Source organism: Parus major, chromosome 2, assembly GCF_001522545.3.
Source record: "Parus major isolate Abel chromosome 2, Parus_major1.1, whole genome shotgun sequence".
Taxonomy (NCBI): domain Eukaryota; kingdom Metazoa; phylum Chordata; class Aves; order Passeriformes; family Paridae; genus Parus; species Parus major.
This window is the reverse complement of record NC_031769.1, coordinates 13,819,063-13,842,939: the sequence shown is the minus strand read 5'-3', so window position 1 is coordinate 13,842,939 and position 23,877 is coordinate 13,819,063. Positions and strand designations below refer to the sequence as shown.

The 23,877-nt window shown below is 39.1% G+C and overlaps 1 protein-coding gene across 3 annotated transcripts in view; it reads right to left on the bottom strand.

Moving 5' to 3' along the window:
* The window catches only part of NRP1 (neuropilin 1), a 113,238-nt gene that overhangs the window by 22,541 nt on the left and 66,820 nt on the right, over positions 1-23,877 (bottom strand). For all 3 annotated transcript variants that reach the window (XM_015617764.3, XM_015617765.3, XM_015617766.3), the window contains exons 8-11: positions 11,165-11,320; positions 8,365-8,509; positions 6,580-6,911; positions 1,948-2,092 (exon numbers count right to left, since the gene is read on the bottom strand). In XM_015617764.3, the coding sequence (XP_015473250.1) occupies positions 1,948-2,092; positions 6,580-6,911; positions 8,365-8,509; positions 11,165-11,320 (778 nt within the window). The remainder of the gene's footprint in view (positions 1-1,947; positions 2,093-6,579; positions 6,912-8,364; positions 8,510-11,164; positions 11,321-23,877) is intronic.

The following is a 23,877-nucleotide window of genomic DNA, read 5'->3' as shown; positions in this document are numbered from 1 at the left end:
ATAATGTATGTCTTTTGCAGATTCTTCTTTTCCCTTCTACTGCCCTCATCATCCGCTGGCTGGAGAAGATCACATGCACTGACTTCTTGGCTTGAAAATGTCAGGAGAGGTGGTAGTTTTTGAAGTAACTATATTATGGGATAAAACATGCCTCTTCAGGACCCTGACCTATGTTTTACAGGTTCAATCTATCCCTAGTTAAAGAAACAGTTCTGTACCTATTATGAATTATGCAGAACATTTGTTACCCACATTGCTAAAAAAACCCTCTGGGGGGATTCCTCTAGCTTTCTACATCCAGTTAAGTTTCTTATCTTGATCTTTGTGTCCCTGTATAGCCTCAAGCTTGCCTACATCTCTGCCATCATTTCATATATGCCCCCCTGAGATGCTTCAATCACACAAAGCTTGCCCTTGCTCATTACTGCTGGAGAGCTGATTTCTACTCCTCTCTGTGCCAACCTCCATGCTTCTTTTCTCAACTCTCTTCTTGCTCAGTAAATCTCAAGTGACTTAATTCAACTCCCTCCTTAAGATGCAATTATACATTAATCATTATTGTACTTCTCCCACAGGCAAATGGGAATTGACCTCACCTGTCCATGGGTGACCTACAGGTGAGCATACATCTAAAGTATACCACAGCAGAAAGAAAAATGTGAAAAGATGCATCCTAGTGGAAAAAAAAAATTGTACTTGCTGTTTCAGTTTGCCTAAAAGCAAAGGCTCCTCCATCTCATGGAGCAATATATTCTTGTAAGGTGGTCCACAGACTCACTCCTGGATGGCTGGGTGGCTACAGGAGCTCTGTGGCTGAAGGGCTTTGTCCACAGGTTGTGAGTTTACATAAGGCAGGTGCTGGGTTTTCTTTTTTTCTGAGCAAGTAGCACAATAGTCTCCAGGAACTAAGTATTCCCATAGGAAATGAGGACTTCCTGCGGGAACTAAGAAGTATTTCCAACCTCCCCACTTTCCGGGCCAAGTAAAATCATACTTATTCAATCACTCAACTGAAAAAAACAACACAGAACTCATCAGTTCTCACAGCAAATGCCTCCCACACTTCCCTCTTGGGGGAGAAATGGTGAGAAAGAAATGGAGGTAGAACAGTTTCCATTCATCTTGGGAGCCTGCTCAGCTGCTTCTATAAGGTGTCATATGAAACCCCAAATAATATGGTTTGTTAATCTGTGTATTTTTAAACCATGTGGTTTATAAGCCTCACCACTGTACCATAATCCACCAGATAAAACTGTTTAATTCACATAGTGTTATCTGTAGTTATCTATGAAGTTAAATAATTATGTTTATATAACAAAAATCAAAGCAGACTTCATGTCACAGTCCAAGGACAAATGTCTAAACTTTGCTTTTCCTGGTCTTTCATCTCCTACATACTCTTGCAAAATTAAAGCTTAGTAAAGGACAAAGAGGCCCCCTTTACCCCCCAAAAGTAACACCACAGACACTGTCCAGTCAAGTGATCTTTGCCCACCACAGTTTGTGGTGTGACTTTCAGGTCCTTTAAGGATAGAGGCACATAATTACTATATTTAGTGCAAAGATCCCTCTCTACATTCTTGGAAAACATCTCCTCCAGGGTTGTATCATGGTAATATAAAATTTAAGTTCCTGTCTTTATTCTCTCCTAATAGCTCTATGATTCTCAGAAGTATAATCATAAGACTGCTTAAGGGAATGGAAAACCATGTGGAGAATATCACTGATTCAACAAAGAAACGGGAAAAAGAATAATAATTGTGCCTTGGGCACATTCAAATGTTGCAGAGAGGAACTGAATAGGCCAAGAAACAGCACTAATGGCAGCCATGGAAGCGAGAGTCCGATGTGCTGCCTGTGCAGACACAGCAGTCTTCAGCAGCAGACCAAATAGAGAATGTATTTATGAAAATAATAAAGTGCATTCATTTCTAGCAGAGCAATTACCTTCAAGTTCACAGCCCAGCAGCTCCATTCGCAGCCCCAGTCCCCCGTGTGTGGCTCTCTCAGGGTAGACGCGTATGAATCGTGTTGATACAGGTTCAAAAGTCCGCAGTTCAGGCGTGTCATAGTTGGTGTTGCCTTCAAAAGTCTGCAGAGCATGACAAATGATACTTGTTAAAAAAAAAAAAAAGGGTCTATTTTCCACACTCATCTTTTTTCCTTCATTCCCCAGCCTTTGAATTAGGTGAGCAGTAGGCCATATTCTAACGGCTTAATAAGTGTCAGGCATTCCTATCCTAAATGAGAATGGAAAATACATTGTTAAAGCTTCTCAGAAAAGTAATGCATTTCATTTTTCATAAACTCAGTAGCAACCAATCCATCAGGGTCATAACAAGAGCTGAGTGTTTAATGAGACATGTTTTTAAATGACGCTCTGATCTGAGGTTTAACTGGGTGACATTTCCAACACTTCTCAGGGAAAAAAAATGGCTGAGGTGAAGATCCTGTCACCTTTTAAGTGGTTACAATAATAATCCAACTGTTCAGGAGAAAATTTCAATCTGATTTCCCCCAGTGACAGAGCTTCACAAGTTGTAGCTATTTCAAAAAGCATAAATTAAACTTCAGGAGCAGTAGCTGCAAGAGTTCTTCCAGTGAGCCTGCTATTGAAGAAGAATTAGAAGAAAGAGAAGAAAGCAGCTTCCTGACAAAACTGTAGTATAATCCAACAGGCAAGGCAGGTCAGCAAATGTACATTTCAGACAAAAAATCTCTTCTCTGAATTGTACTTTGGGTTCTTCAGACATAATACAACTCTGAATGGCATTTGTTTGATATCTTCAGTTTCTCCTTTTCAGTAATCTTTTGCATATAGAATGCATTATAATTTGCACTTATAGCAGCACCTCAAGTGCCTCCATGTAGATGATCAGTCATTAGAAGGAATCAGCTGAACAAAGAAACTGTCCTTGGCATGAAAACTTTATTGCCCAAGAGAGACAAAAGCAGCTTTTTAAACCCTATTTTATAGCAAAAAATATCTTTAGAATATTATGTACAGAAGTCTCTAAAGTACAAAATATCAAAGTGTATATAACAGTAAAAAGTATTTTCATGTTTTCTATGAATTAGTGAAATGGCAAAATTCTAAAAACATCTTTGAACTGCAGTTCAAATTTAAGATTAGAAGTGCTACCCTAAGATACTTCTAAGATATAGCTGTGAAACAGAAAGGAAGAAAGCACCAGATGCCCTTCATTTTGGATGAGAACAAAACCCAACCTGTAATGAACTCCTTCTATTCATGTGAGGCAGAGAAAACAGAGGCCATGGGAAAAGCTGCCTGAATTCCTAAGGCAGAAAACCAGCATAGGTAAACTGGATTGCTTCTTGTATTTTCAGTGCAGTTCTAAAAGCCTTCTTTGTTTTTATTGAACACATCTGCATTATGATCACAATCATTCCAGCCACTGGTTACAGAGTGCCAGTTGCAAAAGCCAATGGTGATAGAGACTGTGAACAACTAAACTAAAAAAATAATTTCAACACCAATGCTGCATCTCCTACTTCCCAGGGAAATTGCACCTCCAAGGTGGCTTCAAGGGGCATTCTGGTTGACCCAGTGTACTGCCAGTACTTGGAAGACAGTTATCACAAATTCATGTCTAGAGGGCCTGTCAGATCTAATTGACATGGAATTACATATTATTATATTTGAATAACAATATAGTGCAAATGATCAGAAAAGCTACCTACTATATGAAAAAGAATGAATGCCATTTTATGTGTAAAAAATAGACAGACACATGTATCTGAGGAATCCTTGCTCCCTTTTTTAATAGTAGTCTTAATAGCAACATATAATAATGAAAACTGATTTATAAAAGACATCACTATGGAGTACTGACACATAGACATTAGGATTCAATAGGCATCTAGAATTACATTGAATCGTTGTCCTTTGTAGAGCAGAGCTGCCTGTGATTCAATTTTGACTGTTCATTTAAAACACATACTGATACTCTTTGTGGGAAAGGAGAGAGGAGTGTACAGCAAAACTTCATTTTGTGAGTGTCCTTTATACAAGCTATGTCACAAATTGCTTTACTCCTCTACAAAGATAAGGTATAATAAATAACAGTTAAATGAAAGAAGAGCGAAGATGGTGAGTGGAAAAAAAATCTGCCTAACATATTTTAAAATCAAAATAAACATTGCAGAAAAATTTTAAAGGGATGTTCCAAATGGCAGGATGATCTGAAGTTTCTTGTACCAAAAATTATGAAAGGAACTGTAAAAACAACAGAAAAAAAATTCTGCAAAACAACTCATCCCACCCCCATAAAAAGCAGAAGGAGGAAAGAAGTATGAAAGAAAAGGATGACTTTATGGAGTAAGCTTGAGTAAGCAAGCCCATGGACAAGAAATACAAATTGAATCTTGAAATGGAGTTCTGCATGGTTATTTGATGATTTGTGATTTTCACTTCTTTGAGTGCTTGAGCTAAGTTACAGGGGGAAACATTTTGCACACTCAAAACCAGCTGAAATTGGGTCAGCCAAAGAGGAAGGAGTTATGGTAGTCTTTGTGAAACCAGCTGCAGGCATGAATGACAAGATCATGTTAAGAAACAAGGTGATATTTCACCCTTTGGACAAATTCTGTTGTTATGTTTAGCCTGTCACTGCTCTTTCTTCTCTGAAATGCAGTTGTTTGTTTATTGAAAGTCAGGACTTCAACCAAGTGAAACGATGTGTTTCATTTCATATAACAGGGCTGTTTCTAATCCACGTTCCTGCTGTGACTCATTATAGCATCCTGTCCCATCCAGCTCTACTTACAGTTAAAAACACTACATTCCAGTATTAACATTTTAAATTCCTCAGGCTCCAAAATCATGGGATTTATCCTATTCTCTTTAAAGAAGACTTGTGCTTTGGAATAAAGTTTATTAAATAGATTGAATTTTTAGGAAGGATTATAATTATGCCACAAGAGATTTAAATTCCAGCCCTCTCCATTCCATTAATCTTGAAAGTTAATTTCTGGTGGTGATGAAAGCTGAGGATGGGCTCAGTGCATTAGTTAGCACACTAGTTTTCTTGTCAAACTGCTAACTTCTGACAATGATGGCAAGTGCCTGTATTAGAAAACAGAAAGCCATGCAGCAGACGGCGCGCTGCTTCGAAAGCATATGGCATTATTTTTTTCCCTCGTTGAGCCACAGTGTAGAAGTACATGTCAAAACAACATCTATTTTAGAAAGAAAATGGTAAGATCCCATTGTTGATTTACACTCCCTTCACACTTTATGATGAAGTCAAAACTCATGGTAACAAGAGAAAGGAGATGACTGCAAAGGCTGAATCCATTTAGTTTTAATCCCCCAAACAAATGATGAAAAGTGAGAAAATGCAGACATATTCAGTGAGATTAAAACAGGAGAGAATGAAGTCCAATATTTACTAAATGTGCCTGGAAAAGCTACATCCATGGGCCCACTCAGCTTTTCCTTTAAGGAAACACAGGTTCCTCCAATGGATGAGCCTATACAGCAAAACAGCTTTTACATCTAATTTTCGAACTAACACAGATGAGATATGGAGCAACTTCCAGGATTCCCATCTGCCAAGCACCACAATGACTTGCCTTTTGAGGGCACATTTTGGTATATGATTCCCTGGTCATCTCAGTACTACAGCACCAAATTGTGAGCAGGGCTGCATGCCTACTCATTTCCTCAAGGAACTCAGTAAGAGGTCTAAGAAAGAGTCATGCCTTTTGAGGCAAAAATGCACTTTGTGAGCAGTGATAGCAAAATGGGTTGGAAGACTTCAATGGGATTTATTGCAAATAAGCTAAACCCCCAGTGCAATTTAGGTCCTGGAATGCATACATCCAAAGACAAATCAAAACAGATACATTCCCAGAAACTCTTCTGGGCCACAATAATTTTCTTTTCCTTGAAATCTAACCCAGCAATTCATTTGGCCCTCCTCTGGAAATATCTTCCTAAGCAGCCTCCAAGATGCTTCCCTTGTAACAGTACAATAGTACTTCTCACTTGGGATGGGATAACATGACAGAAACTTCATCTCTTTCTTTTGGAGGGACTAGGATCAGATCATTACAGAGAGCCTGTGAAACTCTCAAAGCAATCCACAGGCAGTTCAGAAATACAACAGGCACCCCACTGAGCTGAGTAACACCATTCTCATTCTAGAGCTCTGACAGAAAAGAAGCAAAATAAAAGTAATTCAAATAAATTATTCTCAAATAATTTTGTTCACTGTCAGTTTTAGAGTTTGGCTTTTTAGAGTAGATTTTTAAATCCCATTGCACAGGATTTTGCAGTAAATTGTGGGCCACAGAGGTATCAGCATTGCCAGGAGTCAAGCCTGAACTAGCTGTTGGATAAGCAAAACTTGCTGCCAGAGAGACAAATGTCCTAAGGCCAGCTCTTGCCCTCAGGCACGGGACAGCTCCCACAGCATTTCTTCAGGGCTTCTGCCCTGGGAGTCCTCCTACTTGGTTTCACCCCAGCTGTGTCCCTTTTATAAGGTCAGAGATATGTAGAAATGTAATACAAACTTTTTTTAAAACTCAACTTTACTGCAGAGTTTTCGCCCTTACCTTTATCTTTTTCTTGCTGGAATCCATGATCATTTTCCAATCTGATCCGTTGTTGCTGTAGCCAATTTTGAATTTTTTCATGAACACCTTGTTTTCTCGGTGCTTGCCTCCTTGGACAATTATGCCCCTCACTATTTTTTCCTCACCGAGGTCGATTTGAAGCCATTCATTTGTGTATGGATGAGTAGTTGGTGGCAGCGCCCAACCTGAACGGCTCGTTATGAGACGAGCGTTTTCTGGGATCCAGTTTCGATCCACTTGAGTAGATGCAGTAATCTGAGAGTCAGGAATAAGGCCAGACACCATACCCAGCATCCCAGAACAAGGATAATCTACAGAGAAAAAAAAAATCCAAATAAATTATATAGTTATTCTGAACAAGAGCCAAAACAGAAACAGGACAAGTCAGTCAGTTCAACTATCATAACTAATTCCTTTTTTATTTCTTATATTCAAAATAATATATTGGATTTGTATATAATTTTCATTCATTCAAACTTGCACATCCTAGTTTTAGCAGGAAGTACCAAAATACCACAAGTATTTTTGGCTTGGTGGGAACCAAAAGGATCTGAAAATCCTATTCTATTCTTGTTTTCTATTCCTCTTGCTAAGGCAAATGCAGGGCCATCTGAATTTGTGAATATTTTCTCAGAGAAAATTTCCAAAACTAGCCAAAACCTGGTTGCAGATTACCTAATTTTGGTGACATTGGAAATGAAAATCTTCATACATTAAAATATTGATGCACTTGAGATTTTCCTAATGCATTTCTTTCATCTCTCAGACTTTTTCAGGTGACACAGAAGCTAAATAGTTGCTTCTTTTATGATCCTAGATAAAAATAAATCAGAAGTACCTGCTAACAAGGAATGAAGAATTCAAATATAGAATGTAACAGTAGTTCTGATTACCTACATCTTATCTGAAAAGATTTCATAGAATGACTTGGAATTCTCTAACAAAGTAATCAGTAATCTTATTTTTCTGCTGTATGGAAACCAGTTCTAAGAAATATTTTCAAGACAAAAGTCTTAATACTTATTTTTCTCTTAAGAGAAAAATAAAAAAATCCCTAGAACTATTAAAAATTAGTGCCATTGAACAGTATTAAGTGCTAAAAATATGCTAGAAAAAAATAGTTTTCTAAAGTCTAATAAATCATTAACATTTTCTTTCAATTACAAGTTGCATTTTTACTTTACAGATAAAGGCACTTCCACTGTGTAGAAATTATACAAAACCTAAAACTGTAAAAAATACTTCTAAAAAATTTTTGACAGGCAACTGTGTGATATAAAGGAATTACATTACAATACTGATCACAACTGGGAACTTGACTACAAACACCATTACTTGCACAGGTTTCAGGTCTAAGTGTTGGTACCGTGCAACCCTCTCAAAGCTAGTCATGTATGTTTGTTCCTTGAGAAACCTGCTGAGAACTACCTATGAATAGCAGACATAAAAGGGGAGGACTGGAGGGTAAGAAGGGAAAATAAGATGGGAAGTTGCAGAATGTCTATGTATCTCAGGAATTTTGCATGAAGCTGTAAAATGGTTGCAATAAAAGTAATTAAAACTAAAATACAGTGTCAGAAAAATATTCAGGTAACACTGGATGTTTGGGTTGGAGTGTTTTATTGTCTTTTTTTTTAACATTTCTAATATTCTTACATTCAGATCATGGTGGAAATCATGATCATGAATTTTACTCATAAAAATAAATCCCACAGCATAGGCAAAATAAATTCCCCTGATTGTATAATCTTTCCCAAGACCTACCTGTTATCTTGCAGCCATACACTTCAAATCTCAGTGAAACTCCATTTTCCCAAGACACAGGTCTAATTCGCACAAACCGTGTTAAAACTGGTTTGGCAAAAGGTCTGTAAACAACATCAGTGGGATTGCTATTCCCTTGAAACACCTTTGTGTGGAAAGAAAAAGTATATATTTGTTAGACTTTCTCTTAAATGGTGTTTACAGTTCTGTGTTTTACAGATAGTTATGATATGAGGTCTAACCAGGGCTGGTTGTGGGGGCTGAGACAAAAGACTTGCATGGGAAACTATTTCATTAATCTCCTAACACAATTTTTGCAGACAGGTTTGCTTTCCTTGGGGAGGAAAAATGAAGATGTGAGGTGTTCAATGATACTAAAAAAGTGGTTCCTAATGCCCAGATCTATATGCAGGAATAACAAACGCTGGTCTTTGTCACCCAACGACTTCTGTGTCCTGGAAGAATCCCCCAACGCCCCATTAGAGCAGTTCTATTTCCTGTATACTCATAGAATGATGCAGAAAGCTGTAGAATCTCAGGCTTAAATTAAAGATTTGGACTTCAATTAGACCACATAAAAATCCTATATGGAGTTATGATAAAAACACACTATTTTGCTGACCTTGGGAGATTTTTAAGGCGTATTTTGCAAACTTTGCTTTGTTAAACTCCTGTTTTCAAATCCTTTTCAGCAAGTTCTCAGAATTTCTTTCTCCTTGCATATTGAGATTGAAATCTATTTAAAATCTGCATAGCAGGCTCCAAGATTTTCCCTGCATCCCCTGAGGCTGGCAGTCAAATTAGATGAACAATGAGACTTCCACCAGAAGCACATGACTGTGCTGTGCTTTCATGTTGAGGATCCTGCAGACACACTCCTTCCTAGCCCAGCTGAAACCTTGCAATGCTCCAGTCCAAAGAAGGTGATTCAGCTTCCTGCTTTTTCCTCACATAGAGGGGACCAGTTTCCTGTTGTTTTCCATGGATGCAGACCCCTCTCCTTTTATGGGACATTCTCCCATTTCTGACACACACTGTCCTACCTTCCTGTTTGTTCCTTACAGTAGCTGCATTAATTTGGAGGCCAACAGCACACAGCTGTCAACTCATAAGGCTCAGTTACATCTCAAGTAATTTAAGAGTTTCGCATCTAGTAAGACATTTTTAATGAAACAGCATTTCTTTCCAGCAACTATTTTTTTTTTTCTGGGAAGACCTGCTGTAGTTTTCTCAAAGTTTGCATTCGACAGAGAAAAGAAGTCTTTTCTCAAAAGTACACAGATTCCTATATGTAGTTAGTGTGACACTGCCATGAGACCTGCAGCTGCAGATTTCAATTTGAATTAAAATATCTGTGAGAGAGACTGGTGCATACTTTTTCTTGTCTTCATCAACAGCAAAATACTGCCATTTGAGAAAACTGTTTTTTTAATGAACCCTTTGTACAAGTGACACAGGTCTAGGAAATATTCTCACTAATTAAGGACAGCATGTGCAAGAGAAACTCATGTAAAATACACTCTTGGTGAGTTTACAAATTGAAGCTGGTAATGAAAATCAGGCATGGTGTGATTTTGAAAGAAGCATTTGTTCAGATTACAGAATCCAGAGCCAGGAAACCCAGTGTCTCATACCAGCCACTGTGCTGGCCCTTCTTGTGACTTTAGGCAAGTCAAGTATCTTTATATACATCATTGTACAGTGTCCACATTGTGTCATTTTACTTTCAGAACTTCCAGAAAAAACAGGATAATACCTGTCAGAGAGAAGCTTTCAGTATTCATTTTTTATTGTTTTGCAAAGTGCTTCCAAAAAGCAAGATATATTTGTTAAACACCGCTGCCACATTGATTAGATAAATGTAGTGGACTTGGCATAGCACTTTCAGATGAGTCAGGGACAAACCAGTAACCAAATATTTAGAGCCAGATAGGGTTGCACTGATAGAGTTTGATATTGCACAGCTCTTCTGTGTCTTTACAGAAGGGTCACAAAAAAACTGTTTTGAAGAGAGGTACCACAAAACTTTTCCAATTGCATCAGCCCCTGGCATCCTCTGGGGATGCTACTCTCAGGCACATCCTGAGCGAGGTGGGAAGGGAGGCCCAGGCTCACTGGGGCTATTCATGTGAGAGCTGGAGCAGAACTGACTTCTCAGTAATGAGCTTTATGCTCACGGTAGCGGATAATGACAATTTTTCTTACGAGTGTCTAAAGCTGTTTCATTGGGAGGTCACAGAGAGCAAATCTGCTGATAAATGGAAAGGTGATAAAAATCTATAAGGATGGAAAGATGTGCCTAATCATCTGTCTGCATGACCCCCATCACTGAGATACTTGGAAGTCTAACAAACCACTAATCACTTGCTAGCAGTCCTGCATGGCCATGCAGGGAGCTGAGACACTGACACGTAGCATATCCCGAACTTCACTGCAGATAATGGACAGACACATTTTTTTAAAAGTTCTGCATAATATTTTTCTCAAGGTCACATAGAAAATCTTTGAGAAACAGGGAAACAGCAGGCCAGTCCAGGAAAAAGACACAAAATTACTCAAATTATGGTTCAATAGACAGGGCATCACATTAGATCATTTTCAGCTGCTCTAGGCTTTGCATAAACAATTCCTGTGGCCCATTACTACTTAGACACTAACTGGCTTTTGGATTTGGGAAATAGTGCTGACCAACCTGACTAAACCTTATTCCTCGTTTCTAATCAGATGATAGCATCTAAACAGTTCAGCAGACTATTTCTCACCTGAAGAGAAATAAAAAAAGAAAAGAAAAAATACTTACAACAGGTTTGTTTCCCTCCTTCAGTGTAATCCAGTCCTCTCCATTGGAGCTGACATCAACACGATATGTTTTCAGATAATATTCTTTCTTTGTTTCTTTTGAGATGGCTCCTTGGGTCCCAATTCCAGAAACAAAGCGGAGAAGGCCCAGGTCTACCTGTGGTCGAGAATAATTCGGAATGTGAGGACAGCCAGTTCAGAGCATAACAACATTGCAGCAGTGGAACCTTCTCTACCTCACCCTGATTTAGAAAAATAAAAAGGATTTTATATAAAGCAAACTGCAAAATATTGTTGACAATAACATAGACATAATCTCTTCTTTTATAAACCGTGTCATCACAGAGGACAGGGAGATTTGCATAATTAGCCAGGAATGTTATTCACACACCAGAGAATTCGCTCTCCTTTGTGAGGGGGGAACCAGAGACACCCTCAGTGCAAGTGGGAACCACCAGACTGGAGAGGAGTTACTGGGGAAATTCCTCAAGGACCAGTCTGCTGAACAACCTTACTTAATACTTTCATTAAGCACTTGTGTAGATGCTAATGAAATTCCCTAAGGACACTAAGCTGCCAGGTGTTGCCAATGCAGAGGAGACTCATGCAGTGAGAACTGAGTGACCCTGAGGACTGTAGCAGTAGAAATGGGAATTTACTAGGATAATGTCAAAGTTGTGCACTTAGGGAATGATAACAAGAGTTCTGCTAAAACCCAGATCATCACTTGCAAATAGAAGAGAAGAAAAGAACCCCAATGTATATTAGTCTGTCACAAGATAAGTACAAATCACTGTGTGATTTTGTCTGGAAAAAGGCAAATTAGTTGCTGGTGCTGTATGATGTATTTGAAGAAAACAGAAAGAAGCATTAGCACAAGTGCAGTAATTCCATTCCAACTGTCCAATGCCATGAACTTCTATCATTAGAAAACAATGTCATTTTGAACTTGCTGGAGAAATGCACATGAATTTGTGTTAGAGGTCATCTTTCCTCTTCACTCTTCTCTCTCTCTTCTTCTCTCATGGAAATACATTGTCCATAGCAAATGGACAAGTGATTTAGGTTAACCTTGCTTTCCCCCATTATTTATTTTTCATCCAGGTATTTTCCTTATCTAGTTCATAATGTGGCATCATAGAAGCATCATTTGGGAGAATGATATGGGATGCAGGAATACAGCTACTCAAATAGCTGGCTACTCTGTTCTGCTGGCAAGAAAAACTCTTATCCCAGTGCATAAGTCCAGCTGCCAAATAGAAACTGGCCACAAAACTTTCTCACAGTCAGGTTGCTGACCACAGTTTTGAAACCTCTGCCATTTCCTTACAGCCTCTTTTAACCATAACAACAAACTGATTAAAATAAAATTCTTCACCCTCTTTCTCTGCAGTTAGGATCTTCTCTTTGTTTCCCAAAACAGGTAATTTAATTTCAGTATAAAATGACACTATTCACAAAATATTAATCACTGTATTTTATTCTCCTAACTTCAGTTGTCCAGAGTTTAGTAGGTTAATAATAGGTTGAATTAACCCTTCTCAAGTGAATGTCCCCATGAATGTCCCAGGCTTTTTCACTGTGTCCAAAGTACGTAGGATGCAGAATATATGTGTCCTGTGTCCCACAGGCATCCTTTTTCCTGGATGTATGTCATATATCCAAAGGCACTGGAGCAGTTAAATCAACATGCTCTGCATTCTCTCTCAAGGCTGAAGGAAGTGCTATTGAGGACAGTGTCTGCTCTCTCAGTGCCCATGTCATATGCAAGGCATTTTGGAGTCTTCCAACACAAGAATAGCAGCCTTGTGTGTGACAGATAGAACTGGCTTTCAGGGCAAAGCCCCTGCCCCAGTTTGTAAGGCTAATAAAGTCTGTATGTAACATTTTAGCCCTTGTCTTTAGGAGTGAAATACTGCAACGTTTTGTTTTTGTGTGATAAAAAAAAATAAAAAAAATCAGTCTTAAAAAAAAAATAAATCCCAGCACCATCTCACAAAAACAATCAAGTGATTTAAAGTAACTGGAGAGTCTCAGATGTTAGATTGTTGCAATCTGAAAGTTAATGGGGGAATCTGGGCATCATTGCTCTGAGCAATCTCAGCTTAACTTCAAATGCTCTCCAAGCTGTACTCTGCTGATTGTAAAGTGTGCTGCACTGAGTTATGTCCAATACCACATTCACTTCCAGGCTGAAGTGCACTTGAAAATCTGGAAGTCTGAGGGAGCGCAGAGCTAAGTTATTTAAATGATCTGCTTCTCTTACAATTTGAAACAGCTCTTCAGTTTTGAAATGATTAGGGTCCCAAGCCTGTACCATTCCAACTGATTTGAAATTATTCTAGTAGAGGCTTTTTAATATACAGTAAGTACTTCATTGTGAATAAAGTCATGCAATGGCCTACTACAAGAGTTCTAGGTATTTGAAGCCAAGTTAAAATTTAACATTGGTGGCTTAGGGATATTTGATTATTTGATGCCTGACTTAACAATTGCTGCCAGTAACTGACCATTCAGGCCTCAGACTTGTCCTGTCAGAAAACTTCAGGCCCCCAGATTTTTCTTGGTCCCAAATTCTGGGGTTCAATATACCTTCTTAACTCCAGGGCACTGAATGCAGCATCCATCTTACTGCCCAGAATTAAGCCGCAAACACAACGGATATAGACATGTACTTTCACACCTAAAACCTGGCAGAACTCTCTCACTGGGAGAGAGGGAGACTCTGAGAGGGCTTCTGATTTATTGCCTACAAGTAAGGAAGGAAAAGCAATCTCATTAGCTCTCCTGGCTCCAGTAACTGAGAAGGACATTACTGGAGGAAGGAGGGCTCTCTTTGTCCGGGAGCACATCTCTTCACATAGATGTGCTCTCTTTCCAGGTCAGCAAATCTTTATGTGCTCTTGAAAACTGGAACTATGTCAATAGTAGTCCTCTCCTGGAGTGCCTGGAGTCTGACAGCTTGAGTACTCAGCACAGCTTTAAATCCCTTGCAAAAGCAAGCTATGACCCCAGACCTGCTGCATGCCAGGGGCTGTTTGCTCACAAGCTGATAGAGGAAAGAAGAATAACATTTCTCCATTGCTGTTTTGTGAGAAACAGTGCAAACAAGAAAGGTGAGATTAAACAACAGAGAAGCAGAAGGGTCTTCTGGAATTTTTAGTACTAACTCTGTGTCAGGGAAAAGGTCCAGGAGAGGTAGGGTTTAAGGCATTTACTTCCCTCTGCCAGTTCTTTGCAGTGGCCTCTGGAGGGGAACTGCTCCTCTCCAGGTGCATGCAAACAGAATTGCAGCACTGTGCACCCCTCGGTGGTGCCTAAGTATGTTTGCAAATTAAGCTCTAAATGTAGCAATCTTCTCTAAGTAAGGTGATAGAAATGAATTATGTAGAAGACTACCCCGGAAACTGCATGACACATTTTAATGGGCTGTTAAGCTCCCCCTCATTAATCACTTTGTGATGCATTTTGTTTTTGTTCCAATGTTTTTTGAAACTTTGCTTTCTACAAAATGCAAAAAGTTGTCCAAAGAACACAGATTCTAAATGTCACTGGGACTGTTCAAAATTGAAGTTCAACTACATCAATAGCTAGTAACAACTGGAACCTGAAGGTACCAAAGTGTAGCTGTGATAAGACACAGCTCTTCTCTATTTTTCCCAGAGGAATCAGTGCAGAGGGTAATAGCTCTGGAACAGCTGTGTCACCAGATAGGAATTCTTTTGCATTTTGAAGGCCTATGTCTATGGAGTCCACCTCTCTGTGTAAGTTCCAGTCAACACAGTACGTCCTCTTCAAAGAAGTCTCCAAGTGTTAACATGACCAGAGGTAACCATTTTTCTCAGATGCAGGCTACTCCAGCTATGATTGTAATATAAGTCTTTAATAACTAGCTTTTTGTTTTGGCCTTCTTGGTCCTTTTTGTTTCAAGAACTTGTGTTTCATGTTAGAGTGACTGTGAAGAGATGTGGTGTTGAAATACGGTACTTTTGAAGATGAACATCAAATGCATTTCCCTGCAATTATTTGACATTTAACATTCTGCACATATGATAAACAAACATCTGGTATTTATTTTAGAAAATGCAAGCGATTTTGTAAGTTATTGCAAGCCTTATGGCTGTGATCTGAGATAGGCAGCTGTCTCCAAGCCTGAAATCTTCTCATTTCATTTCCATGACCAGAGTTTCAGCTTTGACTAACAGTAGCATGTTTCAAGTTTTTTTTATTTTTTTTTTCTTTTTATTTTTATTTTTTTTTAATTTTCCACTTTCATTCAGATTAAAAAGCATATCTCTCTTGGAAAATGATGCCTAAGGGCCTTATCCAAAACAGCCTTTGAGAGTTGCCTGTGCTGCAATGTGAACATATTTATTTGAAAGTGCAAGTCTGGGAGCAGACTTGCCTATAGGAATGGGCTCCCAACTTACAAAAATTTAGGAGCATGTTGAGTGTGTATTTTTTTTTTCCAGGAGAGAAATGTTCATCTCTTTTTTCAAAAAAGCCTCACTTGTTCCTATTTCTAAAATAAACTTATTTCCTACAAGAGCATATTGCAAGGCACTATCTGTTTCTACATATGAATTACTTCTTCTCTATTTATTCTGCAATATCTCCTAGCATCCACGAGAAATATTCTTATTCTATATTACTGTCTCCAAAAAATGCAGGTGGGTGACACATTTTTAAGACAAAGATATGCAAGGGTTGACAAACACATTTTATTTGAGACCAGTTAAGGGGAAGGAAAAAATAGCATTTATGTCTGCACAATGCATCACATAGCAAATCTGAGCAAACTGCTGCATAAAGAACGACACACAACATACACGGCTTGAAATTAATATTGCTGCTTCCTGTTGTCATACATAACTAGATTGCACTATGGAAAACCTTATCTTCAGAATGAAAATCTTGTTAAATAAAATACAGTCATTGAGGGACCTGTAGCAAGGGAGCAGTTTTGCCAGCTTTTAACACTCCTACTGTAGGTCTGTTCAACAGCCTGAGAAAATAAAGTACTGAGTGCTGGAGTTTGATTAACAACAGGAAGCTTTTTGTTGTGGGCATCTCTTGTGGCTTGAAAAGCTGAACAATCCATCACTTGACACAGCATACCAAAGCAAATATTTTTAGAGAACCGTGTCATTTCCCTAGATAGCATACAGTGCTCTGAGTCAGATTAACTGTTGTGACGCTTCACTGTTCTGTCAAATATTTAATTAAGCAAGAGTTGATCTATTTTCTTAACACTGCTGTTGATTTGGCCAATCATGCTTTCTCATGAGGTATATACAACTATGACTTAATTCCTTAATTTCTTAGATTGCAATGCTAAGTAGAAATGGGACAGGCTCCAGTAGAAATTCTGAAAATAGTCTAATTAATTTGGTTGGAAATTTACTTCCAAAAGTTTCATTCTTGAAATGAGTAGTCATTACAAGAGCACAACTCTTTGATTAATGACAGGTTGTAAATATTCATCCTGGATTTAAGTGCAAATAGTTCAGCCTGTAAACTACCTTAGATCTTTGTGTAAAACTCTCAGTGATACTTGTGGCAGCTCCTAAAGAAAGTGGGGAGAAAATATTGTTCTTATTAAGATCTCTCCTGAGTCACTGAAGTCTTTCTCATTGACCTTGACAGCAACATCATGAAAACCCCAAAAGGGAACGGAGCTAATCACATTCTCAACTTGTAGTCTGTGCCTAACAACTGTCCCCAGTCAGCATGTTTTACTAAAATGATGCTTATGTGACTTGGCAAAAATGGGGAAGCATGGAAGAAGAGATGAGCAAACATTCAAGCCAAAGACATAGGAATTCTTGGCAGCAAAAGAGAAATGAACCTTTCTTTAGCAGTTGAAATATATATTTCTCACCATCTTTACCTTCTGCTCAAATCCCTTTCTGCAGAATTAAAAAAATGTAAGCGTAAAGGTACACCCAACTGAAACAAAGAAGAGTCAAAAGATGCTATCAAGTTGAGCTACTGATGCTGTGGTCACAGGATTATGTACAGTAACTTTTCTCAGAAACACATCAGCCAGTTTCTATAGAAAAAAATTTAGGATAATGGTGAAAAAGTATGACTGATAAACATAAGAGAACCTCAGTCATCATTATGAGGCTGATTCAAGAAGGAAAAGATGCAGAAAGCGTAAGAAAAATGAAATCCAGAAACATAAAGGATAAAAAAGACAAGAAAAGAATAAAAGAAAAAGCTTCTGTGTCTCTGACAGAGAAAAGATAATGCTTGTGTGGGCTGTGTTGCATCTGGATTCATGGCACATTCTCCCACTCTTATGTTAATTTTTTTTTGCATAAATCAGAAGCAACTAATTAAAAAAGAAATATTTAATTCTGACATGTTCTTTGAACTGGTGTTCCATCTGGTTCTGTTTGAATAGTAAAATCTGCTGTAGTCATAAAAATTGGCAAGCAGCACTCTGGTAAAGAGAAACAAAAGAGACTCAGTACAGCAGGTTAATACACTAGCATTTTAACTGGAGACATTTCCAGAATTCAGCAAAGCGAATCGCTGCAGTGTGGAAACCATAAAGATCAGAGAGGGGAACGCTGCGAGGGGCCGGGAGCGGCGCTGCCACCGTCCCTGGAGCTCTGTGTGACACTTGGGGTGCGGGTCCCTGCAGGAGCCTGGCTCACAGGCCAGGGCAGCGCGCTGCTCCCCGCGACACGGAGGGTGGGATTCATCCAGGGCACACGCAGGGAACAGGGAACGATCCCCCTGCTCCTCATTTGCAAGCTCCATCTCACGCATTCATGTGGAGCTTTGATGCAACGCCATCGTTATTCAGGAGACTCAGAAAATACTTTTTTCCTAATTTATTTTTCTTACTTGAACACTATTTAAAACCTGAACACCAAGATACAATAAACTCTGATAACAAAGGGAGGAAAATGTAATCGTATTGGGTTTTCTATAGACTCTGGGATCTAAGCAATCAGCATCTTATGCCATTCACATCCTCTCTGTAGCAATGGAGAGAAAGGCTGATTAACTCCCAGTGCTTTAGAAAAAGATTGTTTTACATCTTGCAGGAACATATCTTGCTGTGAAATATTACTTCTTTTAAAATGAAAACCTTTGCTTCAGCACTACATTAACTTGCAAATGGATAACCTAAGACATGTACAATGACTTGGTCAAAAAAAAGGAGGAATGTGAATGGCCCCTTTCTCCAGCTAAGATACTTAGGAACCCTTGCTGAGCAATAAATGAGTCAGGAACGTAATACTTTTAATTAACGTTTTCTGAATACTTATTTGTAATTTACATTTAATTTTAAACCTGAGCTTAATCCTCTGATCTGGAATGAAGACAACTATTTAGTGCAGTTTGAATGTGACCTTCCCTGGTTTGTGTAAGAAACTATAGAAAAGGGAAACTCTATAGCAATACTTGCAGAACCACTCTTTTCTGAAAGAAGGACATAATTGTAGGACTTTCTTTCCCCTAAGTGTACTGAGCAACTAATGCACAAATGGGAAACAAGTAATCCAAAGCTTCTCTCTCAGACTTCTTCACATGAGAATAACCAGACTTTGAGTGGAAAATACATTAATTTTGCCTATATAAGTTCTTTTTTTTTTTTTTTTTTTTTTCCCAGCTGCTGTCCTGTCAAAATCAGGGGGTACAGGCAGAAGGGCTTGATTTATAGTTCTGGTATTTTGAGTATAAGTACAATACTACATGTGTAAACACACAGTAATAACTTCTCCTTCCTGTTTCACAGCATACCTATGCTAATGGTAGGAAGCTGCTAAGCAAGGGATGATATACTGTGCAAAATTAAACCTCTCCTGGCTCAGACAGCACACCTTGATGGCACAGATAGATCTGACTGTGCAATCACTGTGTTCAGCGTCAGTTCCACTGAAATAACTGGAATTTACTACACTCAGATATTTTTGAGAGTTCAGGCTTTGGGTTTTCTATAAAAAAACACAGCAAAATGAGGGAAAAAGTGCCAGTGTCTGTGGTATAATACTTTTTAAGCCTAATTTCACTGGAATAGGTGTATAACCTGTGTCACATGGAAATACATGTATTTTCTTTTGATCAGCTTTCTCATCTTGGAAAATAGGCAGAGCCTCTTTAAAGCAGTCATTCACCCACAGGAGTCTGCATTCATTTATTCTCTGTTAAATGGAACTGTCAGTTTTGTTGCACCAAAATTCAATTTTCTATTTCATACACATTGTATATGATGATTTTAATTTACTGCTGGGTCACGAAGCAAGTCACTGCTTTTTTAAAATATGAGTTTTTGCTATCTTCTAGAAAAATGTCAGGTAGCTACAGTTAGACAGTGTGGTGAGGGTGCTGTAAATGTATGGTGAAAAATGAGAGACAGATTGCACATGCAAAGATTATTTCACTTTTTCTGGTGTGTCCCTCACAGCTCTGAGGAAATGAACACATGTAGATTAAACACTTCTGAGGCTGTGATTTGGAAGACCACTGAGAGTGGTGCTCTTGTCCTGCACTGGAGGAGGAAGTGGGACAGCAGAAGGGATGGAACAGGTCACCACCTACCAAGACAACTTTCCCCAAGTGCTAAAGCAAGCCAGGGAGACTGGCTGCCCCCAGCTCTGTGCTTCCCTCAACAAAGTATGCTCAAAATTCAGGCAGGAGGATTTTATTTCTAGGATTTCTTTGGCCAGATAATGGTGCCTGGTTTTTGTACCCCCACTCTATCTATCTTAAAGTTACTCTATCTGCAGTTATGTAAAGAGAGAAGCTATTGATTTGTAAGTGCTGCGGCTTTTAAAAATAAACACAGGATGTATTTTCTTAGTTAAGCATATCATGAAAGAGGGGGAACCCTCCTATGGACAGCTAATTTTTAAGGTCTGATAAGAACATTTAAAAATTATTCTGTGCTATGTTAGCCCTTCAGTCCATAGCCTGGAGTTAATAGTATTTGCATTGGAGAAGAACTTGCTCCTGTATCTGTTACGGCTGAAAGACACTTTAGTCTTTAGTACAATAATCTGTAACCTAAATACAACCAGTTAAAATATACCCTGGTTTGATATGTGATAGGACAGACTGATCCTTTCATCATCTTCAAGAGGATCAACATCAGAAACGGGTTTAGCTGAAGTGTTCAACACAGAATGCTGCAAAGAACAGAAAGACCAGACTACTACACAGGTACAGCTGGTTGGTGAAGTTATGTGTAAACAGCACTTCCCTGATGAGAAGCCAGTTGTGCCTGAAAACACAGGAACCGAATCTCACCTTAATGTTTGGTCAACTGTATTTTCTCTGCTAGCAGCTTTTGTTTACCAGTCAGGTCTGGAGGTTATTCTGATGCCTTTTTAAGGACTTTTTTTTTTTTTTAAACCTTAAATGAAAACATTAGAGGCAAAGACAAAATGAAATTGTTTCCTTTTTGAAAGATACTTTTTTTTCCTTTTTTCGGCAGGGGAGGGGAAAAGACAAATTGCTTTCTGAAGGGCAGGTATTTACCACTTGGAAGAAATCTCATTTATCCTTCCACTCTACCTATTTTGCTACTGCTGTGAAAATGTCACCTAATGGGCAGAACAGAATTGAACTGGGACAGAAAAACAGGATGACAGGGGAGGTAAATAATAGCTCAGCAACTGAAAATCTGGAGCATGGATGCTGGGATGGGGAAGGACCCATAGGACTGATGAACTCTACAGCTTCATACTACTGTGCAGGTGTGGAAAGAGTGAATAAAAATGCATAATCGTCTCTGCAAAGCACTCAGCAGCACAGCTCTCATCTCCAGCCCTGGCTGGCCCCGTGAGAACAGAGACCTTTAGCTCAGTAATAAGTCTGCTTATTATAACACACCTCAGCTGTGTGCTCCTACCCAAGGCTCTGTTTCTAGCCACTGCCCTTAGTCACTTAACTTCTAGCCTTGAGCTTTTCCTCACCCTCAGTCTGACACCTGCCAAGTCTTGTAGATTAATTTATTTCTGCCAGACCCAGAAAAATCTCCCTCTGAGGTACCTTCCTTCACGTCTGCAGGAGGTCCTGGCTGTGGTGTTGCTTAAGATGTGTAGCTTGGTACTGGGTGGGCAAGGCTGCCTCAGCCCCCACAGGGTCTGCAAACCATCTGGGAGAGAGCTCCCCGACCCAGCAGAATGGCACAAACAACTGATGTCTTGGCCTGATGGCAGCTTAAAACCCAGCAAACTACAACAAATATTTTGAGTCAAGCCAAACATGTGAACCTAGTGGATGAAAAAAACCCCAAACAAACAAAAACAAAAGAGAGGGAAGAATCACTTTGTACAGAGTAAGTGGATTTAATTTCTGTGAAATAAAGAACAAGATGTGATTTTAAAAAGCCCAAAAACTAAATGAAACAAGCCTGTGGTGGTTAGTTTAAAACTAGTTTTAGTTTTAATTTACGGATTTTAATTTCTTTGCCTCGTAGAACCAACTAAAATGAGATAAATTTACAAAATTATTTTATTAGTTGCTGAATCAGTGCTTTTGGTGGACACATTTTTAATTCACTATCTCAGCTCTAAAGGGCCATCTGTCTTGCAAGCCATTGAGGGGATGTAGGGCTGGACGGGGATGTGGATGCATAGGTAATTACAGAGCTACATACAAACTACAGATCTCTGCATAATGGATCCCCTGAAAAAACTGAAACTATTATAATGATTAGGCTGGCAGTGGAGGCTCGGAGGGGCTCTGCTTCTGCTGCTCCTCCATATGTTGCACTCAGGATTGCTCGAAGTCACACAGGACCCCCCTCTGTATTAGGTCTGATGTTGAAACATGTCAGAGGGAGGTAGAGAGGATTTTCTTCTAAACTGCATTTTGCACCTGCACTTCTAGAGCAATAAGGCTGCCAATGGTTTTGCACAGTTCTCTGAGCATCTCTTCAGCCTCCCCAGAGTGATAAATCTATAGCTGGGAACTTTCTGGTACTAAAATAGCTCTTAAAGCACTTTGAATAATCAAAAAACCTTCATACTTTGTAGGGCCCTTTTATTTCTCCCTCTCCCTCTAGTCTAATTTCAGTACTTGCCTTTGTGAAACTCTACCATTTATTCCCATGTCACAGTAAATAAAGGTATGAATGTATCCTGCTGGGTCAATTAACCCCGGTTCTGCGTTGTGTCACAGTCTGTGCTAGCTGTGATTTCCAGAAAGGAATATTCTTTTGTCATTCTTTGCCCATGTGCAAAGCATGTTAAGACTGCTAAGATAACTGTAACACTTTTCCACACAAAGCTAACTCTGCTTTTTGTGATTTCTGGAGTGCAGTTATGAACTGTAAAATGACATGAACCAAATTCATGACTTGTAATTTAAAGTGGTAGAGAAGACAAAGGACTGACGGGTTTTGTGCTTTAATGTCAGTGTGTTCCCTAATGATGGGCAAGCCCCACCACAAAGCCTTGAACTCCAGCTCTCAGGCAGTCCTTCAAAGGCCAGGAGAACTGGGAGGCTGAGATTTCCCAGTTTTCATGTTATCCTATGCTGTAATATGCTGCCCTTCACTTCTGTACCAAGCTCCAAAAGAAACATAAATAATAAAAATAATAGGCATTGTTGACTAGCACACCCATGAGCTTTTATGTGAAATATTTAGATAAGTTTGCCAGGTAAAGTCAGCCTAAACAGCTACCTGAAATAAGAATAAACCTGTTAATGAAACAAATGTGCTGTGCAGCAGCAATTATAAATACTGACTATGTTTTTAAGTGAATACCTGATAAGGAAATCAGCTATGACATAGATGAAAGGTCAAGACACCAAATGATGAACTGCAATTATTTTCAGAAGTGATATGGAAATAAATCAGTATTAATCTATATACCAGTTCACATCAGTGATGTATGCTCTTGGGTTTCGCTTACAAAGGAGCAAATAATGAAGAATGTAGGTTAAAAACTAAAGGAATGAAGACAAATGTGGAAGGCAAATTCTATCTCAGAGTTCCCTCTCAAATCTGTGCAGTAGTGTATAGAGAGAAATGCTTTAAATCAATGGGAGTATATTTTCCTTGCACAGCAGAGTTAGTGTTAAATAAACAACTGATATTTCAATCAGTGACGGGAAGGGGGATCTCCCAGGTTGTTTTTTCAAGAGACCCACTGTTACCTCTCTGGCCTTTCTCCAGACTCCTGAATGCTGCAAGTTGCAGAGGGAGAATTTTGCAGCAGATCAGCTGACATTCCTGGGGCTGACTGGTCTAGAGGTCTCGAATTGCTGCAGGGGCTGTAGGTGCCAAAGGGATGGGTGGGCAATGAGATAGAGACTGGCAGGCAGAGCCAGAGGGAGCAGACCAAGCTGCTGCTCCCTGTGCCAACCCCTGAGCCTGCAGGTTTACATGTGGTAGCAGGTCTGTGTCCTGCTGAAAAACCCAGTAAGTATAGATTTGGGCTGGATTAGCTGGATTTATGTCATATTAGCCAGAACACACAATAAGGAGTTCATCTTAGTGTATGGCCCTATGACAGCTGCAGAATGATGGACAATGCTCAATCCAGAGCATAATGTCTACTTTTGTTAACCCCCTGTTAACCTTTTTGAACAAATTTGAACTGGCAGAGCGTGTTTATACCAGACTAGTACTTTTTGGCTTATGGCTGCAAAGTTTTGATCTGATACTAGGATTTTTAAAGCTGGATTTATGGTTTTGTCCTAACCCAGCATAATGTGAACCGAACATTTTGTGTTATTAACAAA